We start from the raw sequence: 27,986 nt of genomic DNA, 5'->3' as shown, positions 1-27,986 counted from the left end.
TCTGGGTGTCTGTCTGCGTGTCCGTGTGTCCACACTTGATTTTACCGCGAAACACTCCCCCCGGGGCGGAGCAGCGGAAGCGGTGATCTGAGAGCGGCTGACCACACACGGAGGGAGCGGGGAGACGACACCAAACTGACCGCAGATCAGTGCTGAGAGACGGGGAGCCTCATGAGCACAGGGGTCCTCCTCATGGACGGTCCGCCTCCATTCTATAGAGACGATCTACGTCTGCGCACAGGAAACACAGTAACAGGAAGTGAAGACGTCTCACTCCGCTTCATTTCCGCTGTACCAAACTAACGGCTGACTTTTAAAGGAACACTCATATAAACCTAAACACTCGTCCCGATAGATTTAAAGAGTGGTTTGAAAATGTATTCATATGCAGTTGGCGTTTAATTTATATTACTTACTATTACTTACTATTTAATATTATAATTATGTTATATTTATCACTTCTCGCCCGATGTCAGCTGGGATAGGCTCCAGCCCCCCCGCGAGCCTCAAGAGGATGAAGCGGTTAGAAGATGAATGAATGAATGAATATTTATCACTTATATTAACGTGTACTATCATTTTTATATTATAATTTTGTTTTCACTAATATTATTTTCTTTTCTTATACATATTGCATGGGCATTTTTACAAAGATCAGAAAATAAATGAAATAACTTTATAATGCCTATGACATAATAAACAACAGTGGCCTATAGAAACATGAGAAGAAAGCAAATAAAATGATCCCCTAAAGGCCCAGACACACCAAACCAACATCAAAGAACTAGCGGTGATGAAAGCCTCCTGCTGTTTCGCCTCATGTCACCTGTGTCTCACTCAAAAAGTTGCACATGTACCCACCACAAAGACTACAGCTAACTGCCAACCAGCACGTACTTTCTGCATCTGCATGAGAGGAAATAACTCTCCGTGCCAGCAAACGGTGGTTGTCTGTAACCGTCACACGAAAAGGGAAACCGGACAACAGTCTTGATGCTAGTTAGCCAGTTAGCACATTAACAACACAATCAGAGCATATTCACCGTGTGCCAGTGAACAATAACACAAACCATCAGGAAACGTTTCTGCTAAAGAGAAAAATAATCTGAACTTATGGAACAAGTTTGTTTTGGTTTCATTCCTTCTTTGTTTACGTTCCTCACTTCGATTTCTCTTCTCGTGCGCTGAGCTGAACTGCCAATCAGAGTGATTTCATTTACCGACAGGCTCCGCCATCTCCAACACCAACAATGCAGGGCACATCCCAAAAATCAGGGTAACAGACTCTTACCAACAGCCCGTCACTGACTGACGTCTTACTTGGTGTGTCAGGGCCTTAAAATGTTGAACTGCTCCTTTAAAATTTCCTGCAGTTCCTCTGCCGTCCACCAGATGCTGCTCAACCAAACTTTGACTCTATTGAAGCAAATGGGAAAAACTTAATTTCTATTCATGGAGCATTTTTATGCTTCTTGTATTTTTAATTCATGTTTCTGCGTCCGTGATTGGCTGGTTTATTGTGTGACATCACGTTGTCGCTGACAGCACTTCTGTTTATACATGTTTACCTCCACTGTTAACTATGCCAACACACACACACACACACACAGCTGTAACATGACTACATTTAGCTTGTCGGCTCATCAATACAACTCTGGAATTGTGTGTGTGTGTGTGTGTGTGTGTGTGTGTGTGTGTTGGCATTACTGGGCAACTGGACAGCATCATGGTGGGAGAAAGAGGGAGCGAGAGAGCATCAGAGAGAAAGGAGGAGGGGGAGGAGGTGGTTGGTTGGCATCTGGCAAATGCAAATCAGGAAAGAAGAAGAAGAAGAAGAAGAGGAGGCACCACTGAGGGAAAACAAAGACATCTGAGAGTTTCACTGTGAGTACAAGGATTTAGAAATTATGATTTAAATTTATAACAATACCGTAGAGCTGATTATTTAGTCTGTAAATGCAATGAGAGAGTCAGTCTGTGTGTGTGTGTGTGTGTGTGTGTCTGTCAGTCAGGTGGTCTCAGGATGACCGTCACATATTCCAGTAAAGTCGCCAACGCCACCTTCTTCAGTTTCCACCGGCTGCTGCTGCGTTGGAGGGGAAGCATCTACAAGCTGCTGTACCGAGAGTTCATCCTGTTCGTTCTGCTCTACAGCGTGCTGAGTCTCGTCTACAGGTCACACACACATTCACACACACATTTACAGAGGTCATTATTAGTCATGAAATGCTTCCGTTAAAACCTGGCTCTGAGTTTTACTTTAAAAAGCACAAGTCTGGCGATATTCCAAATTTCTTATGTACAGCAAATCTCATAAAAAGACTCAAACAGTGAATGTGTGCAGAATCATTGTTGTACCAAAAACATCAGTGAGCAAATGTAGTGCAAATTTTAGGAGATCTGCAAAAGATGAATTAGTTTCCTTCGTCTCTTAAAAAAATGACACTGCAGGTTGTTTTACATGCAAATTATTGTAATCCATATTTCTGTTTAGTGAGGGCAGCGACCTCTAGTGGCCATAATTATGAGTCACGATAACGAGTTGCTTCAAAGTATTCTTGTCTCGCTGTTTTATGGTGTGACAACGCCGTGGTTAAGGTCCCGTACGACAGTGTATCCTCATACAACGGTTTGTGTGATATCTTACAATTAGCACACCTACCGGTTCGGTTAGGGTAAGAAAAAGAATCATGGTTGGGCATCATCACGTTACGTACTTAACGTAAAGTTAGGATCTTTACCTAAAGTTACATAGGTTAGGTTTAGGAAAAGAATCATTGCCACATTACGTGCTTAATGTAAAGTTACAGATGTTAGCTACAGGAAAAGAATCATGGCTGGACTTTGTCACATTGTGAGTCAAAGTGAGGTTACGTAGGTTAGGCTTAGGAAAAAAAAAATCCCGTTTGGACTTTGTCGTAATGACGTAACGTGAAGTAAAGTATTTAACATAAATTTATGTAGGTTAGGTGTAGGAAAAGAATTATGGTCGGGCGTCGTCATGTTAGGTACTTATGGTAAAGTTAGGTACTCAACGTAAAGTTAAGTATATTAGGTTTAAGTTAAGAATCATGGCTGAATGTCGTCACGTTATGCCTTATCGTACAGTTACGTACTTAAGGTAAAGTTATGCAGATTAGGTTTAGGAAAAGAATCATAGTCAGACTTTGTCACATTAAGAGTTAACGTAAAGTAACTGAATGTAAAGTTTCATAGGTTAGGTTTAGGAAAATAATCATAGTTGGGCATCATCAGGCTACGTACTTTAAGTAAGGTTAGGTACGTAATGTAAAGTTATGCAAGTTAGATTTAGAAAAAAAATCATGGTTGGACTTTGTTGCGTTATGACTTAATGTAAAGTTTCATAGGCTACGTTTAGGAAAAGAATTGTGGTTGGGCATCATTAGGCGATGTACTTAACGTGAGGTTAGGTACTTAATGTAAAGTTAAGTAGGTTAAGTTTAAGTAAAGAATCATGGTTGGATGTAGCCACGTTATGATTTAATGTAAGTTTTCCTATTTAAAGTAACGTGACAACATACCTTAAAAAACCTCGGTTTCACTCAGGAAATGAACACCTGTATCCTGGAGGAAAGTCCTGTGTTTGTGTGACCCGTCCGACCTAACCTGCCTCCTTAATCAGGCTTTTGCTCTTTATACAACTCCTTTCTTCACTCCCGTCAGCACATTGGTCACATTTGTTGATTCATGGGTTATACATAATTTCTAGCGCATTACTTTTCGTAGATATACGTACAAACACAGCATGAAAACAGCATGTGTTTAGGCACAAAAAGCATTTGGCTAGGGAGAGATAATGGTTTGTGTTAAAATGATCAGGTGAAACATGAAACATCGTGGGAGTTTTTGTGAATCTGTGGTTACAATCTGGACACGACCTATAAATAAAGTCTGCATAAGGAGGAGGCCGGGGTCGATTGATGTTAAAAAAACACAGGACTCTGACTCAGCAGACTGCTGTTCATGTCCCGTGTGAAACCAAAAGTCAATGTTGAGTTATTTTAAGTTAGAGGCATGTGCGTAACATCACGCCATTATGCAACTTTAAAAGTAAAATATTTACCTCTGAGACGTAGCTGAGGAGAATGAGAAAGCTGTATGACATGGAATTACTCCAGTAAAGTAAAAGTACCTCAGAGCACCTGAGTAAATGTACCTCTGTGTCCTCTGTGCTGCAGACTCGTCCTCTCTGAAGACCAGAAGAGACTGTTTGAGAAACTGTCCATGTACTGCGATAATTACGCAGAGCAGATCCCTGTCACCTTCGTCCTGGGTACGTCTCACTGTTTACAGTCTGTTTACTGACTGAAGATCTTCAGGATTGTAGTTTGTTTGTCAAATACACAAAGAATCTATGCTGTGAAATGCAACATGGCAATGTGCGCTCTGGCTGGTTTGTATTTCTTTAAACCAATCACAATCATCTTAGGCGGCACTAAGTCCGGGATACAGCTACTGCGCTCTTGTAAAATCACATCAGGAGGGAAGTTGTTTTGGCGGAACATTTGCACATATGGGGAGATGAGCGCTGGTTAAACTCCTGCAAAAGAAAACGCCATGTAAATTATTAAAAGACATGTTAGGATGAAGTTTGCTGGCTCGAAGGTTGTTGCTGTTTCACACAAAGTGTGGAGATACGTGTAGCTATGTGAGACTGGTTTCATGTGCGACAGGGATATGCAGAAGGAGAGGAGAATTATGATGACGTCACGCTAACAACAACGATCACTTCCAGGTAGAAAACTGGCAATTGTTTTGAGTTGTGGAGACATGTAAAATCGGCAAACTAGTTTATTTCTGTTGTCATTATCAGCTGTAAATGAAATGATTACGATATATAGAAGATATAAGATAGGCCTACATAGAAACTTGGTGGTCTGACCTATCTTATGTTTCTGTTGTGATTATTTTATGCACTTTGTTGCTTTGTTATCATGTTTGATAAACCAAATCAAACAGCACGAAAGCTATACAATACACTGCTGTGAGCGGGGGCCGCAGCAAAAACGTGTACACTGTATTTAGAATATTTGTTCTGCTTTACCTCACACATCGAGGCAGCTGCTTCATAAAATGACCACTGTTGTCAGTGGAGTGTGGTTGCTTTGACTTAATGGCTTCAGTTACATGTTGGAAAGCAGTGAAAGTATTCTGAATATAGCGTACACTTAAAATGATACTGAATTTTTTTATTAATGGGTTTTGTTTTAGGTGGCTAAAAACGAACTAACTGACCATTTGATTGAAATGTACGTGATGTGAGTTTCTGCACAACTGCGACATTACATAACTGATTTCTAACAGTGGCTCAATGAAAGATAATAAGATGAATAAGATGATGATTAAACGTGTCATTATCTCTCCTCTGACAGCCTGCTGATGGTTTAAATGGTTTATAGTAGCAGACGTGTCAGATTCACAGTCGATGTGTGTTGTTATTAATAATCACAGGACAAGTCGGCTAATATTAGTCCTCTGTGAGAACACAGCTATCACTCACCACTGACTGATGGATGACTGCTGTGTGTGGACACTATGGAGGACTGTAAACCACTCAGCTTCAATATCAAATGGAAATAAACACATTTATTTAGCAGTTAAGTTCACTTTTAAAGTACTTGAGTATTTATTGAAGCAAACATCATGAAGACTATCAGCTAGACTGAAATAAAATAAAAGCTCACTTATATAAAAAGTAAAATATAGCTGCTTCCTGCCCGAGGAGACACACAGAGACCGACGGGGCGTTGGGTTGCCTCATTAGTGAGCTGCTAATGGAATCAGATCATTAAAGAAGCAGAGAAAGGCTAAAAGCAGGATGAGTGTTTGAGTATCTGATCTGCTGCTGTGTGTTCACTCACTGTGTTTCTGTCAACCTTCAAACAACCCTGAGCTCAAAATCAGATGTTTCCTCAACATAAAAACACAAATAAAGTCCAAACCTGCAGCATTAAGATATCTGATAAATGTCAACACATTGACACTAATAAAAACTATAAACATGTGCGATGTCTGAAACACACCCATCATGGTTTATTTTGATGAATTAATGTGAATTTAGGGAGAATAAATGTTCAGGTGTTTGTCTGTGTTTCAGGTTTCTATGTGACTCTGGTGGTGAATCGTTGGTGGAATCAGTTTGTTAACCTGCCCTGGCCGGACCGACTCATGTTCCTCATCTCCAGGTACGTTCAAACCAAGTGTCTTTCTGTGGGTCTGAAACATGAAGCCTGTGTTCCGTGTGGTGGTCAGCAGGGGGCAACTATACTGGTTGCAAAAACACGTCTGATTGTGAGAAAATGACCCAACTTCTCACTTGATTTATTTTCTCAGTTAACATTTTTCTAGCTGACGGAGGGAGCTCGGAGTAGAGCCGCTGCTCCTTCATGTTGAGGTGGGTTCAACATCTGATCAGGATCCTCCTGGGCGCCTCCTGTTAGAGGTGTTCTGGGCACGTCCCACTGGTAGGAGGCCCCGGGGCAGACCCAGAACACGCTGGAGGGATTACATATTTCGTCTGGCCTGGGAACACCTCGGGGTCCTCCAGGAGGAGCTGGAAAGAGTTGCTGAGGAGAGGGACATCTGGGGTGCTGCTGCCCCTGCGACCCAGCCCCAGATAAGCAGATGACAGTGGATGGAAGGACATAATTCTAATGAGTTTATGGTCTCAATTGCTCGTTTCAATTCTTCTTCAGCTCTGCGTGATGTTCAGTTTTTAAATTATTGCCCCAGTTAGATAGAACAAACCATAAAGCAGGGAGTGCTTTAGGGCTCGGCTACCTTGTGATTGATAAACCGCAACTATAGTGGGTGTCCTCAGGTGTTCAGTCAGACCCACCCCTCCCTCCTCCCTAGCTTCACCCTATTGTCCAAAAATGGTCACTTCTGGCTCCAAAAACCAAGATGGCAACGGCCAAAATGCCAAACGCTTCATTCATTCAAATAAACACAAGAAGTTTGTGCTCTAGAGAAAGGATCAGCACTCAGTGAATAACCTCCTAAGCCCTATGATAAGCTATTATGGCAAGGCTTAACTATACAGACCAGTGAGCAGTGATAACTAACATGTCTTTGGGGTCATCGGGTGGGAACCTCCTTTCACCAGTGTGTCGTCTAGTTGGTCCCACGACACCTCCAGGAGGCTAGACAGTGATCTCTGGCGTCCCAGAGACACTCCCCTAATGCCAGGTCTCACTGCTCCCCACACCAACCCAACAACCTCCTTTACCTTACTTACACATGGCTTTCTCAGCCCAAACAGCACTGCCACCTTCAACAAACCCAGGCTCCGTTCATGCGAGCTCCAGGTAGAGACAGTGCTGATACTACCTTTCCTAGTGTGTTCATGATACTCTATTTCACACGCTACATAGCATAACTCCAGTATGAGCTAAAGTTAAAGGAGATAGATGAACTCACAGGATCAGCAAACACACTCACCTTGCAGCATGGTCTCAAACAAAAGGGATTCAATTAGGCCACTCCCACAAGGCTGTGATCACACAGAAAGTGTTTCAGCAGCTGGAGGCGACTTTTTGTGATAGTTTTTAATGAGAATGAAGCTTCCTGCTTGCTGTTTTTGCACCAGTACACGCCTTGTGTTTCTGCACTCTAGTTGCCTGGTGTTTTTGCCGAAGCACTCTGAACACCTAGAGTCGAGAAAACTTCAAGTCAGAGCGCAAACATGCCCAACGTCATCTCGGCAGATAAGTGCAGTACTTGAATCGGCCATAGGGACTTGGCTTGGGAACCAGAGTGTCGCAGATTCAAGTCCCTGTACAGACCATGTATGGAGCGTGGACTGGTACCTGGAGAGGTGTCAGTTTTTCTGTACTTTCATTTCGTCTTTGGGCAGGATGATAAAATCAGGGTTACATCACAGGTTGCCCACCTGTCTGATGTATACAACGTTACATCAGCTTCAAGTCTTCAGAGGCTCCACGTACAGATCAGGTTTTAGGGACACTAAAACAAGATGAATGTTAGTTCATGGGGCACAGGAATGTAGTGCGTCCCCAAATACACAGAATTGATACTTCCGGCAAAGTCGGTAGTGACACCATGACTCTATATTGATACCACCTACACTCAGGCCACTGGGATCCTTAACGAAGACTGCCTCAGATTCCAAGATAACACTTCACTGAGATTATATTTATATGATTTCATGTGACAAATGAATTGACCTCTTGACATACCGTGTGCTTTCCACCTTTGTGTTTCCTCCAGTTGTGTTCAGGGAAAAGATGAATATGGCCGCCTGCTGCGTCGGACGTTAATACGTTACGTGAACCTGACGTCGCTGCTCATCTTCCGCTCCGTCAGCACCGCCGTCTGCAAACGCTTCCCGACCATGGACCACGTGGTCGAGGCAGGTGAGGGTCTGACTGTGAGTGACAGTTTAGAGGGGGTTACTGGAGATTATCACTGACTTTGTGCAACCCAACTTTACCGTACGTGTGCACAGTCTATAAAGTATTAATTTATAACCTCATGTTTCTGCAGTGCAAGTATTATAGCCTAATTTAGTACCACTTCAAGGTACTTTATTTCACGCTTGTAGTGAAGTATTCTCACAGTGTGGTATTAGTACTTTTACTGAAGTATAAACCACTGCATGTGTCTCCACCACTGCATGTGTCTGCTTGAACTGTCCGTGCTGCAGCAGTGAGTCCAAACTGAAATGATAAAAGTCGGACAGAGTTCAGCTTCTTCCCGGCTGTTACTCTTCCTCCCTGTAACCGTCTGATCTGACCCCAGGGATTGGCTCGTTATTGGCCAATTAGAGAGGATCTCTGAGAGCAGATGAACCTGTGTGTCTCAACCTTCATGCATCATTTCAGACTGCAGCACTACAGAGTCCATCTGTGAGGTTTCCATGTCATGAAAGTGAGATAAAAGAAACATACATTAAACAGAAAGGGGGATTTTAGATTAATTTTTGTCCTGTTGACACTCAGGTGCAACAGAAAAACATGTCAGCAACACAGATTTTGATGTTGATCGTCTTTCCCCGGAGAAAATGATTTCAAATGTTTGTGCTGACCTTTTTATTGGAGACACTGGGTCAAAATGTCCCACTGCATGTGCACATGAATATGACAGATGTCTGAGTAAAGAGTCTCCAACAACCTCGGACTGGACTGATAGTTTCTAAGTGCCAGAGACTGACAACAAAACTGTCACTAAACTACAACTCTGCCGCATTTATAATCTGATACTGATGGTAGTGACTGTTTCTGTCGGCTCACCTGCAGGTTTCATGACTCCAGAGGAGAGGAAGGTGTTTGAGAACATCCGCTCTCCTCACCTGAAGTACTGGATCCCCGTCGTCTGGTTCTCCAACCTGGCGTCTAAAGCTCGACAGGAAGGACGAATCCAGGACAGCATTGACCTGCAGAACATCCTCAATGTGACACTCAACATTTAATATTCTATTTCAAAAATGTTAACATTGAGAGATTTAAAGGGTGGGAGGAAAAAAACAAAATGCAAACAGGTTAAAGGTCACGAGACAGAAACAAGATCACACTGACATCATAGACAAAACTAAACATTTTAAGATAAAGTCAAAATGTGGAAAGGATTTTCAATGCTAGCAAGCTAACGTATCAGATACAAGGAAAGCTGAAGCTAACACAATCTTAAACATTAAATTTTTTTTCCAAAATAAGCCACTAAATACACCGACCATGACATCATGGCTACGATCACTACCAACAGTGAACTATCTAAAAGAACTTGCTAACATAGCATAGCTTCAAAGTGAAACGTGACTAGTTATAGGATACAAGCTGTAGTTGATGAAACTGAAGCAGTTTATATATCTCTACAAAAATAGATTAGCTGAGCGATCTGAACGACATCAACATTAGAGTTTTTATTATATGATTAATAAATCAATGAAATATTCAGTTTCACTACATCACATTACTGAAGCTTAAGACACACTAATTTCCATTTCACTGTGACATTATGAGCAGTTTTTTAAAACTTTTTCCAGCCAGTATGGTGCCACAAGAAACGATTGTTTTTGACCGAGACATCACTGCATTTCCAACGGAGATGCTGCCACGAAAATAGGTAGTTTTTATCAAAGCATTGCTTCATTTCCTGCAGGGATAGTGCGACAAAATACGATTGTTTTTTAGAGACATCACTGCACTTCCAGTGGAGATAGTGCCATGGAAATATATTATTTTTTATCGAAACACAGCTGTGTTTCCTGACAAGATAGTGCCAAAAATACAGTTGTTCCTAATTGAGACATCACTGTATTTCCAGCAGGGGTAGTGCCATGAAAATAAGTTATTTTTTATCCAAACACCACTGTGTTTCCTGACAAGATAGTGCCACAAAGCGGTTGTTTTTGACCGAGACATCACTGCCTTTCCAACGGGCATGCTGCCATAAAAATAGGTAGGTTTTATAACAACATTGCTTCGTTTCCTGACAAGACAGTGCCACAAAGCAGTTGTTTTATACAGAGATATCGCTGCTTTTCCTGCCAGGATAGTGCCACCAAAACATTGGCATTTTAAGCCGAAACATGATCTTTTTCTAACTGTAATTTAGGTCTTTGTGCTTGAACCTCACCACATGTTAACCACAGCGCTGCTAACACATTAGGTTTTAAAGTATCTCCTACGTAATGGCGTACAAACAAAACGAGTTTGTGGTTTGCAGAAACATATACACCAACATTTATTCTGGTGACTGGGTTGCTTAAAAGTCTTGCATTGAAAATATCACTTAGGTTAAAGTATGTTCTTAAGGTTCTCAAAGTATGTATCGTGCTGTAGACAGCTCCCTGTCAGTGTTTTTGGATTAATATTATTTCCTGCTGGTACGGCCTTAAGTGTCTCTGTGGTTTGATATTTGCACAAAGTGAATCATGGTGTCTCATTGGGTTACAAATACATCCTGTCAAAGACAAAACAACACTTTAGCAGATGTGGATTGAGCCTCTAAATCCCTGTCAGTGTGTGACCACATAAACCAGACATGTTGGTAATGTGACACCCAGATTTACTGTCAGTGGAGTAGGGTGGGAGTGTTGTTCTTCAATCAGCCTGTTGACTTACAGGAGTCTGTTGAATCTGTTTCCTCAGGAGATGAACGTGTTCAGGACTTGGTGTGCGACTCTGTTCGGCTACGACTGGGTCGGCATCCCGCTGGTTTACACACAGGCCTGTCTCTCTCTCTCTGTCTGTCTGTCTGTCGGTCACAATAACATGTTTAAATCGGATGCAGCTCCTCTAATTACATCATCATCATCATCCTCATCCTCCATCATTACTGTAACTGAATCAGAGCTCTCCCACTCAGAGTGCGGGAGGATGCTCACTGAAGTCTCTGTGATCTCTCTGCAGGTCGTCACTCTCGCCGTCTACACCTTTTTCTTTGCATGTCTGATCGGTCGTCAGTTCCTCGACCCCGCCCGGGGCTACCCTGGCCACAAACTCGACCTCTACGTCCCTGTCTTCACCCTGCTGCAGTTCTTCTTCTACTCCGGCTGGCTGAAGGTGCACACGGCTTCTGCTCAGAGCGTTTATATATTTCTTAAAGCAGCAACAAGGCGTTTTTAACTGGTTATGAAAGAGTCTCAGTTTAATACTGGTGCCTCTGTATGACCTACATCAACAAACGAGACCATCAGAGAGATGATTGGCTATTTAGTTATTCTTAATGGCTGTCCCCGGGGCAGATTCCCAGACCAGAGGAGCCTCTGATTACATTTTCCCAGACAAAGTTTGGCAGTTGTACATTGGCCAGTTAAAAAGAAGCAGGAGATTTTTCTTGAGAGAATTTTATTATGTGGTTTTGGCAGATATTTGGGCAGAGAATTGACTGAAAAACAAACAAACAAAAAAAGCCAAAAGGGACAGTGTTAGCCAGCTAGGGCGCTAGCTGCTGAGTGATCATAACAGAATACTCTAACTTTAATTCCTGCTCATTTTAGAAAGGCCACTACAAGGTCCCAGCCGTGTGCATCACTTTATAGTGTCCCCTTGAAACAGTCTCTGTCACTGTCATGAGCTTCTTACAGCACCTTTCTAAAAGCTGTGCACGTGTCATTAAGTTGATGAAGTTGCTTCTTCATTTGTGTTTTGATTTGCTGTACACTGAGCTCTAACAGCACCGTACATTGGCTCCTACTATACCTCTCAAATATGTGTGACTGACCCCCAGATGTGATCTGTGCCTTGTTGTCAGGTAGCGGAGCAGCTGATCAACCCGTTTGGAGAGGACGACGACGACTTTGAGGCGAACTGGATCATCGACAGGAACCTCCAGGTCAGCAGCGAATCACAGCGCTCTCAGACAAAGGTTCAGACACTCTGGAAGCAGAGGACATGATGTTAGTTCAATAGTGTGCAGCGGTACCATGAGGGAGCAGACAGAGGGCGATGTCAGATGAGCAGAGGATCTGATACCAGGTGAACACACAAGGAAAACCAGCACTCCTGTGAGGAGCCAACTGTAAGTAGGTCAGAACGGGCGAGGAGTCGAGGAACCAGCGGTGACAATGAGTGGATGTCGTGGTGCACGCACAAAGGCAGAATGTGCAGCCCCGTGGCGAGGTGATCCACAGCACAGGACATCACAGGCAGCAGAACAGGTAAACTCAGCGTAGAGCTGATTGGCAGCGTCTGCACTCAGCCATGAGGAACAGGCAGCAAGCAGAGCTCTTGATCAAGAACACAGGACTGAGTGGTTTACCAGGGAGCAGACGAAGCCGGAGAGTCAGAGACAGGCGAGGTCAGCAACAAAGAAGCAGTCTGGTAATAAATGCTGGAAAGTCTTGCATGGATATGACGAAGAATAATCTTACAACAAGAGTCTGTCAAGCTGGAGTCGGCGTTAGCTTAATGAGGTGATTGTGGTGGACCGGCAGGGGCGGGAGATGTGTGGACAGGTGATAGGATGGCAGGTACGTGTGGTGGAGAGGCGGAGTGAGTGGAAATGTATTGGGTGAACAGAGAGAGTGGCAGGTATGGCAGGTCGTACGTGCACACTGTGACAGACAGCATGGCGCACTTTACTGCAACATACACACTTTAAGTGTTTAATGACATTGAATGTTTTATCTAAAACAAAACCACATCAAAATCCCTTCTTCATCGTGGTGACTTCCTGTTTACCTGTCCCTCCAGGTGTCTCTGCTGGCTGTGGATGAGATGCACATGAACCTGCCTCACATGACCAAAGACATGTACTGGAACGACTGCGAGGCTCGTCCGCCATACACACTGGCTGCCGCCGACTACTGCATCCCTTCATTCCTCGGCTCCACCACCGACATGGGGTCAACACACACACACACACACACACGTTTTACACAATACACATTTAAAAATTTTGATCGAGCAATGTGATTGGTTGAAGCCTCTTTGGTTGTTATGGCAACTGTTACACAGGAAGCTAGGGCGCTTTGTTTTCTTCTGTTTTCATTTTGATGTATTTGATGGAAACTTTTAAGGCAGTACACGTGAAATGGTAACTGTTGTATAAAGATATATCTTCTAGAGGGCGCACTCTTCATCAGCAGAAATCTAACTGTTATGTTGCTTCTAATGGTCTCAAAAATCTCAAGTCAGAGTTGTCATGTTGAGTTCAGAGTCATTCCATCAGCAAAATGAAAATTTTTCATCCAATGTTTCTTCCAGACTCTCCGACATCCTGCAGGTTGATGAGCCTGAGGTCAGCGACAGTCGCCCACGGCGACAGGACTCAGTTTTGGCTTGGCGGCAAGAGTCGGTAATACAGAGTTTCTTATTACCTCTGTCAAAGGTTCAGCCGGTATGATTGTTTGTCAATGAGTAAGCAGATAATTGCAAAACCTAAATGAAAGATATCAGTGAAATCAGCCCGTTTTAGTTCACAGGTCTTCTAGTACCGATGCCAAGTCATGCCCCTCAACGTGTGATACCAACGCCGAAGGCACCCCTGAGCATCTCTAGAGATGCACTGGGCTTTCAGCTAACTCTGATATAAAATCACCCAGGAGAACATTCAACACTTAAAGCAACTGATGTACAATAAAGAGCAAAAACGTCCATGTAGGGTGGGCTGGAGGGGAGGAACAAACACAGACATTCATCCAGAGACCACAGGTCGTGTCTTGTGACACCAAGTTAGTGCTGTTGTCATGTTATGTTACATAACTTACATCTGTCCTTTGTGTACTTACATCACTCCTGTGAAGTATTTAAAGGGTGTGTCTCATAGATCACGAAAGAGTGTCCTCTGCATTGGTATCACACACTGGGATTGTAAGAGAGCGTCTGTATTTGACGACTTGATATGAGAACACGTTGGTGATATATAATGGAAGATGCTCTATATGCAGATGATAGAATTCTAAACATGGTAATCTTGGATGAATGTTTAAATTTGTCTACAGTCCCATATCTTGTGTTGTTTACAGGTTCTGGGTCGGGTCCGCCGGCTGCTGAGCGTTCAGGAGCCTCCTGACCTCCGACCTCCTCGACCCATCTTCAAACGACACAGCAGTGATGCAACAGGAAGCTTCTTCCCAGAGTTCAGGTACAGGGTTGCTCCATCTAAAGCAAGAAAGATTCTCGTATCGGACAGTTTTAATCACAGCCTATACGTTACTGGCAAGCAGCAACAAATAAGTGCCAAAAACTGCATTTCCTCTAACGGCCACTTGAGGCTGAGAGTGAGTCAATTCCCCTAGACACCAAAATTTTGATGTCCTAAAAAAGTATTGTTCGGTGTTTGGTTGAACTAAGCCAAAGTGCCGAACTTGAGGCTTCGAAGGAGTCCACAAACCAATGGGTGACATCATACTGGCTACATCTGTTATTGTATAGAGTCAATTGTTATTGGGCCGCATGGTGGCTCACTGGTTAGCACAGTTTTTGTCTGTATTAACAGTTGGGTTTTCTCATACCATTTTATTAATCCATCCAGGCTCAATCCACATCCAGAGGATACAGGTCCATCCTCCCCAGCCATTGACACCCTGTCAACCTTAAGGGAGGTCAGCAGCAACCCTCCGTCTCCTGAAAGGTCGCCCTCTATTGTTTTTCCTCGTCTCGTTGTCAGTCCGCCGTTGTCTGGTGACGTCTGCCACAACATGGATTCTTCTGGGAATAGTGATGTTGCAAAGCATCAGAATGGACTGGATCCGTCCCCCACTGAGGAGGCACCGGGCTTTGATACCCTGAGGTAATTCACTGGTTTTCTGCTCAGTGTCATTTTGACTTTTCACTCTTTGTCCAACTCTGTCCATCATGAACCACAGTTTGTCTTAATTTATGTGATGTACTCCTCCTCTATCTTTTAAATTATTAATTCACTCCTGTCCTTCCCCTCCTTTAACTTCCCTTTGTGGTCTGTCCCATTCTTATATATTTATTTATATGTATTTCCAGGACCAGCTCCTCAATCTGTTGTTCCCCCACCCAGCTGGGACCCAAGGAATTCCGCTGGTTGACTCTAAACGTCCGGAATCGGCCACCAGTGCGGCCACGGGGACGCCAGTTCTCCCTCCAGTTCTCCAGGCAATCGTCGAAAGCGTCGGTTCGAAGCCTGCCAAGCCCCAAAGCTCTGGGAAGGCGAAAACGATGCCTGGCTCGATTCCACTCCAGACGATTACCTGGTCCACATACCGACACGCTGCAGCTCCCTGACCCTGAGTACGACCACGAGTTCCAGGGAACGGCAGGAACGGAGGACGACGAGAGGGAGGGAACCAACAACAGTGAAGAGATCGAAAACTCCCAGTCACAGAGCTTGGAGAAGAAATGAGAACACCTTACACAGACACAAAACACTGCCCAAACAGAGCCAGTCTCCAAGCTGGTAACAACAAGATAAGTCAGAGGAGAATTTGGATCAGTGGAGACAAATTCTCAGCCTAAGATCGTCCACCAAAGAACATGAAAGTCATTATAGTTAACTTACACTGAACTAAAAACTAAAACTAGGTGCAACAAAAAAATCTCAGATAACTGAAAATAAAAAATAAAGACTTACTTATGAAACAGTATTGTGTACCTTCCAAACAAAGTAAAATAAAATACATAAAGCATATCTTTAGATTTAGTCTTTTTCAATTTGGTAAAATTCGTTAATACAAGTATGAGGAGACATCGGTCCATATGTTTATTGAGGCTGGAATTACAACATGACTGTGAGTCAACTGACTTCACAAAGTGCCGTGTTCAGGGGCAAGATTTAGAAAGGTCAGAAAAGGTATTACAATACAAACAAAAAAAACCCATCAAACTAATACTGAAACAAAAACTCTAACTCCATTAATCAGTGATAATTTGTTAGATTGTATCACTTGCTACACTAGAGAGGAAAATATATTTTAGTGTAACGTTGAAGAGGTTGTGAATATGTGAGGTCACTTTGGTCTTGTATATTTTGACCTCTGCAAACTTCATTGTGGTCCTGTGAGGCTACCGTACACGTGTGACAAACTGCAACCTCTCCTTGTAATGTCAGAAATTTTCCATTCAATCTTTGTTTTAATAACATTTAAACAGGTGAGTTAAATAAAAATGCAACCCCCTGTACAGTTGTCATGAATGTTGAAATTGGCTACAGAGACCAAAACTGTTTTTGTACCAGCTGCTGCTGTAAAGATTTAACATGGGGGTCTATAGGGATTGACTCGCTCTTGGAGCCAGCCCCTAGTGGACATTAGAGGAACTGCAGTTTTGGCGCTTCCACGTTACTTTTTTTTAAGTCTTGGAGGTTGCCTGTTGAGCTGTACTCAACAGTTCGGCCAATGATAGTTCGTCCTTGATGATGTGATTGGGGGAAGGTCTAACTTTCTCACAGAAGTTGAGAAACAGATCAGGTAACGATGGTAACCTTGAGCACACTGCTGTCTAGTTAAATACGAGTCCCACTTGTGTTACAATGATTACAAAAAGCTGTGAAGGTCATTTTAACTGTATCATATTTATTGGTCGTGCAGTTGTCAGCCATTGATAACTGATGGATTAGTGCTTAGCAGTGGCCAAGCCGACCCGGTCTTGTCCTCTGTCGAAGATGCTGTAGAACTCTGTCAAAAATACATCTCCCAGAATCCACAGGGGGCCTGCGGGGGTAATAATGTCCACGGCCTGGAAACCGCTGAGACACAACTCCCTGTCGCCGAGCATCTCCTGTAGGTTGAGACATTTCAGTATCATACTGTGTATTTATCAAAGTAATTTGTCATGTCGAGCATAAAAATTAAACTGAATGAATAAGTGTGTCGCTCAGGTCCAAGATATAAAAACTTCAGACTAAACATAAATAACGAGCCATCAAACTTTTGCTTCAAAACATTCGTCAGTACATCCTTACCTACAATAACCAATGTGTTTTGAAAGCACGTTATGAGAAAGACGCATCCTGAACCAGAGAGGAAAACTAAGACGTGGTATACAGTTTGTCTGGGGTGAAAACCTGTAGAATCTTCTCACAGGGTTTTAGACATCTGCTTTACAGTTTCCTGAAACACTGCAAACTGTCTTGGAAAATCCTTCGTACTCTTTAATTGTATAAAGTTTGGCTGGACTGAAAATCTTCAGTCTCTGCCTTCTGTGACACATGGTTTGAAATATCTGCAGTCCAGTCGTAAGAAGAAAATGTTGGCATTGTTTGTTTCTGCAAACCATAAATACATTTGTACTTTTCAGACATGTCATATCAATGTTTTTAAAGTGACATTGTGTTTGAGCTGACAGTCACTGGGAGGTGGAGCGGAGGGTGGATTGCGTGACACCTAGACGAGATGAGTGCTAAGCTGCAAGTTCTTGTTATCTGTGATATCGGGCTTTATAAATAAAATTGAATTGAATTCAAGACCAACAAAATCGGTTGTGTTTTAGCAAGTCATTGATTTGTTTTCAGCCTTGACACCACCGAGACACTGCCATATTTCGAGCCAGAACAGTACCACAAAAAGCTTATTTAGATTTTTATACTAAGAAATTGCTGTGTCCAAGGTCATTCCTGCATTTACAGTTGGGACAGTGCCACAAAAGGGTGGTGTTTTTTCTATCAAAAAAATTGCAGCGTTACCTGTCGGGATAGTGCCACAAAAAGCCATTGTTACTTAACAAGACATTGCTTTGTTTCCTTTTGGAATACTGCCACCAAAAGCAGATTCTGGGGAGCCAAAACATGATCTTTTCTCTGCTGGACTTTCCTAACACTGAAAACCTCCAAGAAATCTCCCCAGAGCCTTCTGGACCTCTTAAGAAACCAAGACATTCTGTGGTACCTTTGGACCCTGGGCCTCTTAAACCCTTCAGAAACCCTCGCAAATACCCGAACACCTCCTAGACCCACACCCCTTGATCCCTACGCTACATGCTAACAATGTAATCTGTATTAGTAATCACAACAAACACAGACGGACAGAAAACAAACCTTCCTGACATATTGCTCAGAAGTCAGTGTGTACTCTTTTCCTCCCAAAACGAATGTCACATGAGGCAAACTGGACAGCCGGACACAGTCGATGAGGTACTGAAACACACACAGAGGTAAAAATCAAAGGAGATTATTTGTTAATCAAAAGTCTTTTTCAGTTTTAATTAGTCTCCACGATGATTTTTTGTTTAACCTCTCCAATGTTTGTGGGAGAAGCTCCAATCAGCTGCTGAAGGCTGAGGATGTCATTGGTTGGTCCGGCGATGAGGGAGGTTCCAGTATCGACGATTGCCTGGCAACCATTAGGACAGAACGAATTCATACCCTGCACGGCCACGCTGAAACACACAGAGGTCATTAAGTCTGCATGTTTCTGTGAGTGGTGAGTGAATACTTGTTGTCTTACAGTCCTGCTGGGACCGCCATCTACTGGTTACTGTGTGTACTGCACAGCACACCAGCGCAATCTATCAGCTGTGACGATAACTGTGATGAACGAGGTCAAGAACCAAAGATGCCACAAAATCAGGAAAAGCATTTTGAAATAACAAAGAAATCATCAAAACTGTGTCAGAGACCTGTCCATCTTAATCTGCCAGTATCCCTTAGCAGTCACAGGAAGCCAGTTGATTGGTCCGCTGTACAACGCCTCGTCTGTTCCACCTAGCAACAGTTCGCCTTGTGGGTTGCCACTACTTGTTTTCCTGCAGGGACAAAAATCACATTTCAATCAACAAACTTTATTGACTTAATGATGTTCAGTCAAGAACCAAAAACACTTCTGAACACCGAGAGTCCTCTGCACCCTCCTGGGACCCTCTGACTCCTGTGAAAGTCTTTAAACCAACTCTTAAGCCAGACATTCACTCATACTCCATGAGTAAAGGCCTTTGCACACAAACTCCGAAACTTTAGTTCATCATCAAAGTTGTCAAAACAGGTTTGATTTTCTGTGTTTTTCACATCTGTCAAAAGCCTTTAGAGATGTTTGACCAAGAATCAGAAAAGAAAATCTGGTGGCAGGACACATCCATGACAAAACAGAGGAACGGGTCTAAAAAAAAGTCCCTCAAAATGGTTTTCTAAGAACTACTATCGTTCCTAATTCTTGCAGTGCAGGCACAACAAAAAGGGGGGTTTTAGAACTATGAAAAGGCCCTCCAGTCTGAAAATGCCTTTGGCTTCTTCTCAGGAACTTTCTGGAAGCCCTTAGACTACCTTGAGACCTTTAAACTCTCACCTGGGGAACCTCTGAAGCCCTGGATCCTTCTGGACCCATCTGACTAAAACATAGGTTACCCTAAAACATGTTCGATACTAGGGCATTAACGACTTTGATTTTTTTCAGGTCGACTTATCTGTCAATAAAGTCGAAGTCGAGTCGACAAGTCATTTGATGACGTCATCACATTGACACGGCGGAGGAAAGTGAAGTATCTCCACACATGTGATGTGTGTCTGTCAAGGGCCAAACATACTCGGGCAGAATGTACGTCGAATGGACTACGCGGAGGTCCACGCGGACTCAAAGCGGACTTTCGCAAGCCCTGTGCGCGCAAAGCTCAGATTTTACAACCGTGCGGACTCCGCTCCGTGCACCAGTGACTGCTCGGCATGTATTTTTCACATCACGGGGATTTTTCACAGACATTTTTACAGGAAACTACAACGCGGAAGTGCGCTCGACTATGAAAGCCCGAATGACTGGAGTCTGCTCCGCTTATAGTACGCCCGAATATGTTCACTTAGTCAAGGATAAAGTATCATTGTAAGCCAATCAGAGGCAGCGATTGCATTCCGTACACAAGCACAGAGAGAGAGAGAGGGAAAAAAACACACGACTTGTCGACTCATCCCGGGGGGTGTCGACTTGTACCACTGACGTCGACACGTCGACAAATCGACTTCTCTGTTAATGCCCTAGTAGATAACCTTGGAAGCCAAAGGAATCCCAAATTATAGAGGTGTCTGCAAGACACAGTCTCTCTGAGCGTTGCCCAGATGTTCTAGCCAGTCACCACTGGAGCCAGATGGCACCCCGAAACACGGAAACCTCCTACATCACCTGAAAACAACCTGGAAACACAAGACTCTTTCAGAACCTCTCCTGAACAACCAACCAACAATTCTTGAGCTTTATACGGACTCCTGGAAGAGCGTAGACTCCAGTTTGGAAACCAAAAACAAGTGTGACTGTAAAGTTGCTTGCTCAAATACAAAATGATAAAACTTGTACAGGAACTCTCCTCCCTCCAATGCACCCTGAGTACGGCACTGAACCCTGAACTGGTTGTACTGGTAAGCTCCTGGTGTGAATGCCTGAAAGGAGACAAACTCTTGAGTCATGGCATTAGGCTGGAAAAAAGAGGTCGAACCTGTTGAGGTAAAAGGAGAAGACTTTCTCCTCCACTGTCTTCTGCGTCATCATGTTGTCAAAAAAGGGGTTTCCAAGGATCTCTGCCAGGGACGGGTATGCCATCCCCAGAACGCCATCGAACTTCGCCATTACAAATGCGGCACCAGGCTCATAGACTGACTCTCCGAACTCCTGGTTCAGGACGGTCACACCCCCGACCTGGAACAGAAGATGTGTGATTATGGAATATGATAAAACAGAGAACATCGTCAGCCTCTGCAGCAGTATGGGGTCAAAACAAATCTTCAAGTCTTAAGAGTTGGAGGAGCTGGAAGCAACAGATGTCAACATCAGTCTCCTTTTGCTCACAAACTGTTTTACTCTCGAGGTGATTTCTTGATCTTGGTTTGGTACGATAGAAATAAATGGGAATTTATTTTGATACAAATGTATTTCCATGACCCCAGAATCAAGATTTTTGTCAGGAAATGTAATGCACATGAGTATTTTTAATGTTTAAAAGATAACATGCTGCACATACAAACGATTTTATTGATATTTGCTTTTACGGGACAGTTGGTATTACAGAAGCCGAAAGGAAACACAGGAAGACAGAAGGTTATAATAACACGGGTCCATGACCAAAACCAAACTGTTGTTCGACATCATGGTTTGTGGCGTGCACTTTAACGATTCAGCTACTAAATTTCAAAGGTGTCAAACACTTTGTTTTCACAGCTGAATTACATGCCGGTATCCACCGTCAAAAAATTTGACGAAAATCTTGAAATATTGAAAAAAACGTTTTTACACTCAGGGAGCTGGAGTCCCGACCGAAACATAATCAGGGACATGCAAACGTAGGGGATGTATCTTAAACGTCTAGTGTGTGGGATTTAGTGGCATCTAGTGGTGAGGCTGCAGATTGCAACCAACTGAAACTTCTCCTTGTGCCAAGCATGTAGGAGACCTAAGGTGGGCGACACAAAATGCGACTGGACTTATCTCGAGAACCAGTGTTTGGTTTGTCCCTTTTGAGGTACTGCAGAAACATGGTGATTATATCATATATACATACATGAATATTTTTAGTGCAGTAGAATAAACTGGACCTTCAGTGTGTCTCTGGCCATCACTCCCAGCAGGTGTCCTGATCCGTAGTTAATCCCAAACATCCGACCGTCATGACGAAACGAAGAGGACTCAAACGCCCTGAAGCGCCTGTGCAACGCTGTGAACACACACACACACACACACACACACACACACACACACAGACCTTGAACTTCTTATCACAGTCTCTAAACCATGATGTCATACTGTTCTGACCCACAAACACAGCTCTTATAAAATACCAACAGTGTCAAACACCTGAGTGTACTGTGGTGGTATACTGTGCATTGTGTTGTGTGTGTGTGTGTGTAGTGTAGTGTTGTGTAGTACCACAGGCTTGGCTGACGCAGTAGGTTGACGGCACCCAGAGGTCGGATGAGCCAGTGTCAAAAATCACAGAGAAGTTCTGCCCTGGAGTCCCGAGAGTGATTTCACCGTAATACTGAGCCTGATACACAACAGAGATACACAATGGAGATACACACAACAGACACACACACAACAGACCCACAACAGAGACACAATATTAATTCCAGTGAAGTGTTTCAGAGATGAAATTTTGTTGCTAATAGTTTAGCCTTCTGCTAACAGGGGCTAAAGGCCCACAGCTGCAGCTTCAAGTTCATGCTTACGTAGCTAACGTTAGCTAGAGCCTCAAGTCACAGTGTGTCCTCCGCCTCACTCCCCGCCGCTACAGGCCAGCAGCTCTGGAGGCGGACCCCCAGTCAGCAGCCATAGCAACTTGAATCCAGCCTGCACAAACCCCAGCAAACTTTCTGTTGCTGCCGTTACACAGGTTAGACCTGGTGCAGCTGGAAACTGCTGTGACACCCAGCACCAGTGGGTTTTCCCCGGTTGAGTATGAGCCGCTACAGTCGCTGACCGAAGCTCTGTCTCTGGAGCTGCAGCCCGTTTTCCTCCCAGGGAAGCAGTCCACAGTGGTGAGGAGTGAGGCGGAGGGACTGTTGGCGACTAGCAGCAAATTCTTGTCTCGTCTTTGGTCTGATAAACAGAGAGAGAGCAGCGAGGACGGGCTGAGTTATGAGCTGCAGACAACTCTACAGTCAAACGAATCACTATATTGAAACACATGGTTACTGTATGAAACAGATGCATATGCCCATGGTGGAGGAGGAGGAGGGACTCATGAGCAGATGCTGGTTTGGTGCCTTGCTCATCAGCACATCAGTAACACTAAGACAGTCAGAGTTGTTCTTACGTCCATGTAGTTGTAGATCTTCTCGCTGTAGCGTCCGAGCCGCAGTGACGGGGTGCCGGGCGGGAAGCACTGAGCGTAGCGCCGGCTAAACATGTCGGGACGGTGATCCGTCAGGAACTCCTGCAGCAGGCCGTCGGCTCGCAGCTGGGAACGAACCGAACGCACCCGCTTCAGAGGAACCCTGCAGAGGAAACATTTTAAAAAATATATTTGACTAGTTTTTCCTTAATCTTTAAAGAAGTAGTTCAACATTTTGGGATATAAACTCTTTTGCTTTCTTGCAGAAAGTTGGATGAGAATATCGATAGCAGTTAGCTTAGCATAAAGACTGGCGACAGGTCGGTTCTATCTACAACCTCTTACTGATTAACATGTTGTTTAATTTGTGTATAAACACACAGACTGTGTAAAAATAATGGTCGTAGCCACCGTGACATCACCTACTGGTTTATGGAGCCAGAAGTGACCATATTTGGATGAGAGAGTGACGCTAACCCTAAAACGCGCTGCTAGCTTGGTTAGCACAATGCATTTACAGCTGTAATTAACTGTGATGCTAATGCTAATTTGTTACTCACAAAAAACCGGTATGTCTCAAAGTCAAGATAGGATCCTTAAATGGCTGAATTTCAAGGACGCTATGTCATCAAATTCCACCTAAGTTCTGCTCCAATGTCAAGGATCCTTCTGAGTGTCACGAAGGACTGTCTTGAATGATGCATGTGTGTATCCTCTGCGGGTACAAATTCCTTGTAAGGACTCGTCCTACCAAGGAATGATCCTTGACTTTGAGAAACACCAACAGGCTTAAAACCATTAAAACAACCAGAAAAACTGATCCTCTGACCCCTAATGCTTCGTTCACGCTACAAGCAACAACAGACGAAAACATTTGTGCAAATTTAAATGGATTTATTCATAGCTGAGATCAAAACCTTTCATTTGCTGCTGGTCAGAATATTCTAACGTAAATTATGCCAGAGACATATAGCAGAGTGCAGAGTGTGCCAACTAACCCCGACCTCCCCTACTTTATATTTTCCAGTGTAAAACAAACCCGACTCAGTAACTTAAACTAATAATAGAAGTCAATTATGAGTCAATTCTCAAAACTGTGGGAATAAAATGTTTTTTTTTAGCCCTAAAATAAATAAAAAAATATCCGTCTGTATGTCTGCAGTCTGACTTGAATGATAAAAAAGCAGTGACTGTATTTGTACACTGACATTAATGAAGGTGTATTTTTCCTACCTGACCAGCGCTGAGCTCGTCCATGTCCAAACCAACAGCAGCACCAACACCAGCCTCAACATGTCTGTCCCTGTCCCCGTCTGTCTGTCCGACTGCTGGTTTACACACCATGAGGAGTTTTTATCAGAGTTCTCTGCTGCTCTGATTGGATCACCTGCTCTATGTGTGTGTGTGTGTGTGTGTGTGTGCTGATAAAATACAGACGCTGGTGGAACCTGAAACTTGATGCATCAATAATTACCTGATGAATAACATGACAAAGTAAAAGCAGCTATCAGACAATATGTGAAGGTTTATGTGCTTTTTCCAGACCTGTCTTTCGCTGAGACGGGGCTGCTAGAGAGGAAAATGTTTCTAAGACGTTACAAATGTTTTATTGCGAAACTACGATTAAGATAAGACTTTATTTATTCTGAAGGAAACTGTTGTGGTTTGTGTCTGTCCGGTTTGGGGACCTCAGAATTGCATCTCCGCTCTTTGCAGATGATGTGGTTCTGTTGGCTTCATCACAGTCTGATCTCCAGCATGACCTGGGGCGGTTTGCAGCGGAGTGCGAAGCCGTCGGGATGAGAGTCAGCCCCTCCAAATCTGAGGCCATGGTTCTCTGCCGGAAAACGGTGGATTGTTCCCTCCGGGTTGTGAGAGTTACTGCTTCAAGTGAGGGAGAGTAAGTATCTCGGGGTCTTGTTCATGAGTGAGGGGAGAATGGAGCGTGAGATGGATCGGCGGTGATGCAGGTGCTGTGCCGGACCGTCGTGGTGAAGAGGGAGCTGAGCCGGAAAGTGAAGCTTTCGATTTCCTGGTCCATCTCCGTCCCAACCCTCACCTACCAATTCAATACCAAGTCCCTCAATACCAGAGGTTTCCCGTACCGACTTTGATCATTCTGTCGATAGCGCCGTAGGCTCGCTGCGACCAACACTTGACTCTGTAGCTCCTCTTAAAAAGAAGTTAAAAAAGCAAAGAAAATTCGCTCCTTGGTATAACTCTCAAACCCGTAAGTTAAAACAAATATCGCGAAAATTTGAAAGGAATTGGTGATTAACCAAACTGGAAGAATCTCGTTTAATCTGGACAGACAGTCTCAAAACTTATAAGAGGGGCCTCCGCAATGCCAGAGCAAACTATTACTCAGCATTGATAGAAGAAAACAAGAATAACCCCAGGTTTCTTTTCAGCACTGTAGCCAGGCTGACTGAGAGTCAAAGCTCTATTGAGCCTTGTATTCCTTTAGCCCTTAGCAGTAATGATTTTATGAGCTTTTTAATGACAAAATTCTAACTATTAGAGGCAAAATTCATGACCTCCTGCCCTCAGATAGTACCTATCTAACCTCAAACACAGCTGTAAAATCTAATATATATTTAGATTGCTTCTCCCCAATTTCTCTTCAAGAATTGACCTCAGTGATTTCTTCATCTAAATCATCAACGTGTCTCTTAGACCCCATCCCAACTAGGCTACTTAAGGAGGTCTTTCCTTTAGTTAACACTCATATATTAGATATGATCAATATATCCTTATTAACAGGCTATGTACCACAGTCTTTTAAGATAGCTGTAATTAAACCTCTACTAAAAAAGCCCACCCTGGATCCAGAGGTGTTAGCCAACTATAGACCAATATCTAATCTTCCCTTTCTTTCAAAGATCCCTGAGAAAGTAGTCGCAGACCAGCTGTGTGATTTTCTCCAGGATAATAATTTATTTGAGGAATTTCAGTCAGGATTTAGAGTGCATCACAGCACTAGTTAAAATTACAAATGACCTTCTGATTGCTTCAGACAAAGGACTCGTCTCTGTACTTGTTTTATTAGATCTTAGTGCGGCGTTTGACACGATTGACCATCAAATTCTACTGCAGAGACTGGATCACTTAATTGGCCTAAAAGGTTCTGCACTGAGCTGGTTTAAATCTTATTTACCTGATCGTTTTCAGTTTGTTGACGTTCGCAATGAACCATCCAATGAACCTGTTTTGGAGTTCCGCAAGGTTCTGTGCTCGGACCAATCCTGTTTACTCTATATATGCTTCCTTTAGGTAACATCATTAGAAATCACTCTATAAATTTCCATTGTTATGCGGATGATACTCAGTTGTATTTATCGATGAAGCCAGAAGAAAGTAATCAATTAACTAAACTCCATAATTGCCTTAAAGACATAAAAACTTGGATGAGCACCAATTTCCTGATGTTAAATTCAGACAAAACTGAAGTTATTGTTCTTGGCCCCAAACAACTCAGAGACTCTTTATCTGATGACATAGTTTCTCTAGATGGCATTGCTCTGGCCCCTGCCACTACCGTAAGAAACCTCGGAGTGATATTTGATCAAGATTTGTCTTTTAATTCTCATTTAAAACAAACTTCACGGACTGCAGTTTTTCATCTGCGTAATATTGCGAAAATTAGGCCTATCCTGACCCGAAAAGATGCAGAAAAATTGGTCCACGCTTTTGTTACCTCAAGGCTGGATTACTGTAACTCTCTATTATCAGGTAGCTCTAGTAAGCCCTTAAAAACTCTCCAGCTAATTCAGAATGCAGCAGCACGTGTACTAATAGGAACTAAGAAACGCGATCATATCTCTCCTGTTTTAGCTTCTCTGCACTGGCTCCCTGTAAAATCCAGAATTGAATTTAAAATCCTACTGTTAACTTATAAAGCTCTAAATGGTCAAGCTCCATCATATCTTAGAAGCTCATAGTGCCATATTATCCCACCAGAACACTGCGCTCTGAGAACGCAGGGTTACTCGTGGTCCCTAAAGTCTCAAAAGTAGATCAGGAGCCAGAGCCTTCAGCTATCAGGCTCCTCTCCTGTGGAATCATCTTCCTGTTACGGTCCGGGAGGCAGACACCGTCTCCACATTTAAGACTAGACTTAAGACTTTCCTCTTTGATAAAGCTTATAGTTAGGGCTGGCTCAGGCTTGTCCTGTACCAGCCCCTAGTTAGGCTGACTTAGGCCTAGTCAGGACCCCTCTATAATACACCGGGCCCCTTCTCTCCTTCTCTCTCTCTCTCTCTCGTATCCTATTACTGCATCTAGCTAACCCGGCCATTCTGGATGTCACTAACTCGGCTTCTTCTCCGGAGCCTTTGTGCTCCACTGTCTCTCAGATTAACTCATATCACAGCGGTGCCTGGACAGCGTGACGTGTGTGGTTGTGCTGCTGCCGTGGTCCTGCCAGATGCCTCCTGCTGCTGCTGCTGCCATCATTAGTCATTAGTCATACTTCTACTGTTATTATACACATATGATTATTGTCACACATGTATACTGCCAGGTATTAATACATACTTTCAACATATTGTACCGCAGTAACCAGAACTATAACTATAATATTATTACTTTCAATAATGTTGTTGTAAGCTACTGTCATTACCTGCATCTCTCTCTCTCTCTCTCTCTCTCTCTCTGTCTCATTGTGTCATGTGGATTACTGTTAATTTATTATGCTGATCTGTTCTGTACGACATCTATTGCACGTCTGTCCGTCCTGGAAGAGGGATCCCTCCTCAGTTGCTCTTCCTGAGGTTTCTACCGTTTTTTTGGGGAGTTTTTCCTGATCAGCTGTGAGGGTCATAAGGACAGAGGGATGTCGTATGCTGT

At 43.4% G+C, this 27,986-nt stretch overlaps 2 protein-coding genes across 3 annotated transcripts; one reads left to right on the top strand and one right to left on the bottom strand.

Annotated features, from left to right (window-relative positions):
* The first annotated feature begins 1,829 nt into the window (after positions 1-1,829).
* Positions 1,830-15,826, top strand: LOC125883123 (bestrophin-3-like). The gene is made up of 14 exons (XM_049567302.1): positions 1,830-1,884; positions 2,013-2,175; positions 4,200-4,294; positions 6,119-6,206; positions 8,251-8,396; positions 9,279-9,433; positions 11,133-11,210; positions 11,394-11,546; positions 12,238-12,318; positions 13,179-13,330; positions 13,692-13,782; positions 14,453-14,571; positions 14,962-15,219; positions 15,426-15,826. Exons 2-14 carry the CDS (start codon positions 2,024-2,026, stop codon positions 15,799-15,801), a joined length of 1,944 nt encoding a protein of 647 aa, XP_049423259.1. The 5' UTR covers positions 1,830-1,884; positions 2,013-2,023; the 3' UTR covers positions 15,802-15,826.
* Positions 15,827-16,989: 1,163 nt separating this feature from the next.
* Positions 16,990-24,439, bottom strand: nots (nothepsin). Of its 2 annotated transcripts, none has more exons than XM_049567305.1 (9): positions 24,372-24,439; positions 23,121-23,301; positions 22,232-22,349; positions 21,901-22,019; positions 20,808-21,007; positions 19,011-19,136; positions 18,626-18,770; positions 18,430-18,528; positions 16,990-17,174 (listed from the first exon to the last, which is right to left on the bottom strand). In XM_049567305.1, exons 1-9 carry the CDS (start codon positions 24,431-24,433, stop codon positions 17,010-17,012), a joined length of 1,215 nt encoding a protein of 404 aa, XP_049423262.1. In that variant the 5' UTR covers positions 24,434-24,439; the 3' UTR covers positions 16,990-17,009. The 2 variants fall into 2 exon arrangements, with proteins under 2 accessions (XP_049423262.1, XP_049423261.1); XM_049567304.1 differs by lacking the exon at positions 24,372-24,439 and adding an exon at positions 23,699-24,113.
* Between the last annotated feature and the right edge of the window lie 3,547 nt (positions 24,440-27,986).

This window comes from Epinephelus fuscoguttatus, linkage group LG22 (assembly GCF_011397635.1).
Source record: "Epinephelus fuscoguttatus linkage group LG22, E.fuscoguttatus.final_Chr_v1".
NCBI classification, from domain to species: Eukaryota; Metazoa; Chordata; class Actinopteri; order Perciformes; family Serranidae; genus Epinephelus; species Epinephelus fuscoguttatus.
Note: the sequence above shows the minus strand (reverse complement) of the source record. Positions and strands in the feature narration are given on the sequence as shown.

Coding starts and splice junctions, on each gene's coding strand:
- LOC125883123 (XM_049567302.1), top strand. CDS start 2,024: ATGACCGTCACATATTCCAGTAAAGTCGCCAACGCCACCTTCTTCAGT. Junction 11,211..11,393: donor TCCCGCTGGTTTACACACAG/GCCTGTCTCTCT, acceptor ATCTCTCTGCAG/GTCGTCACTCTCGCCGTCTA. Junction 12,319..13,178: donor TCATCGACAGGAACCTCCAG/GTCAGCAGCGAA, acceptor CTGTCCCTCCAG/GTGTCTCTGCTGGCTGTGGA.
- nots (XM_049567305.1), bottom strand. CDS start 24,433: ATGTTGAGGCTGGTGTTGGTGCTGCTGTTGGTTTGGACATGGACGAGC. Junction 22,350..23,120: donor AGATCTACAACTACATGGAC/GTAAGAACAACT, acceptor GTTGTGTATCAG/GCTCAGTATTACGGTGAAAT. Junction 21,008..21,900: donor TGGCCAGAGACACACTGAAG/GTCCAGTTTATT, acceptor CTTCTGTTCCAG/GTCGGGGGTGTGACCGTCCT.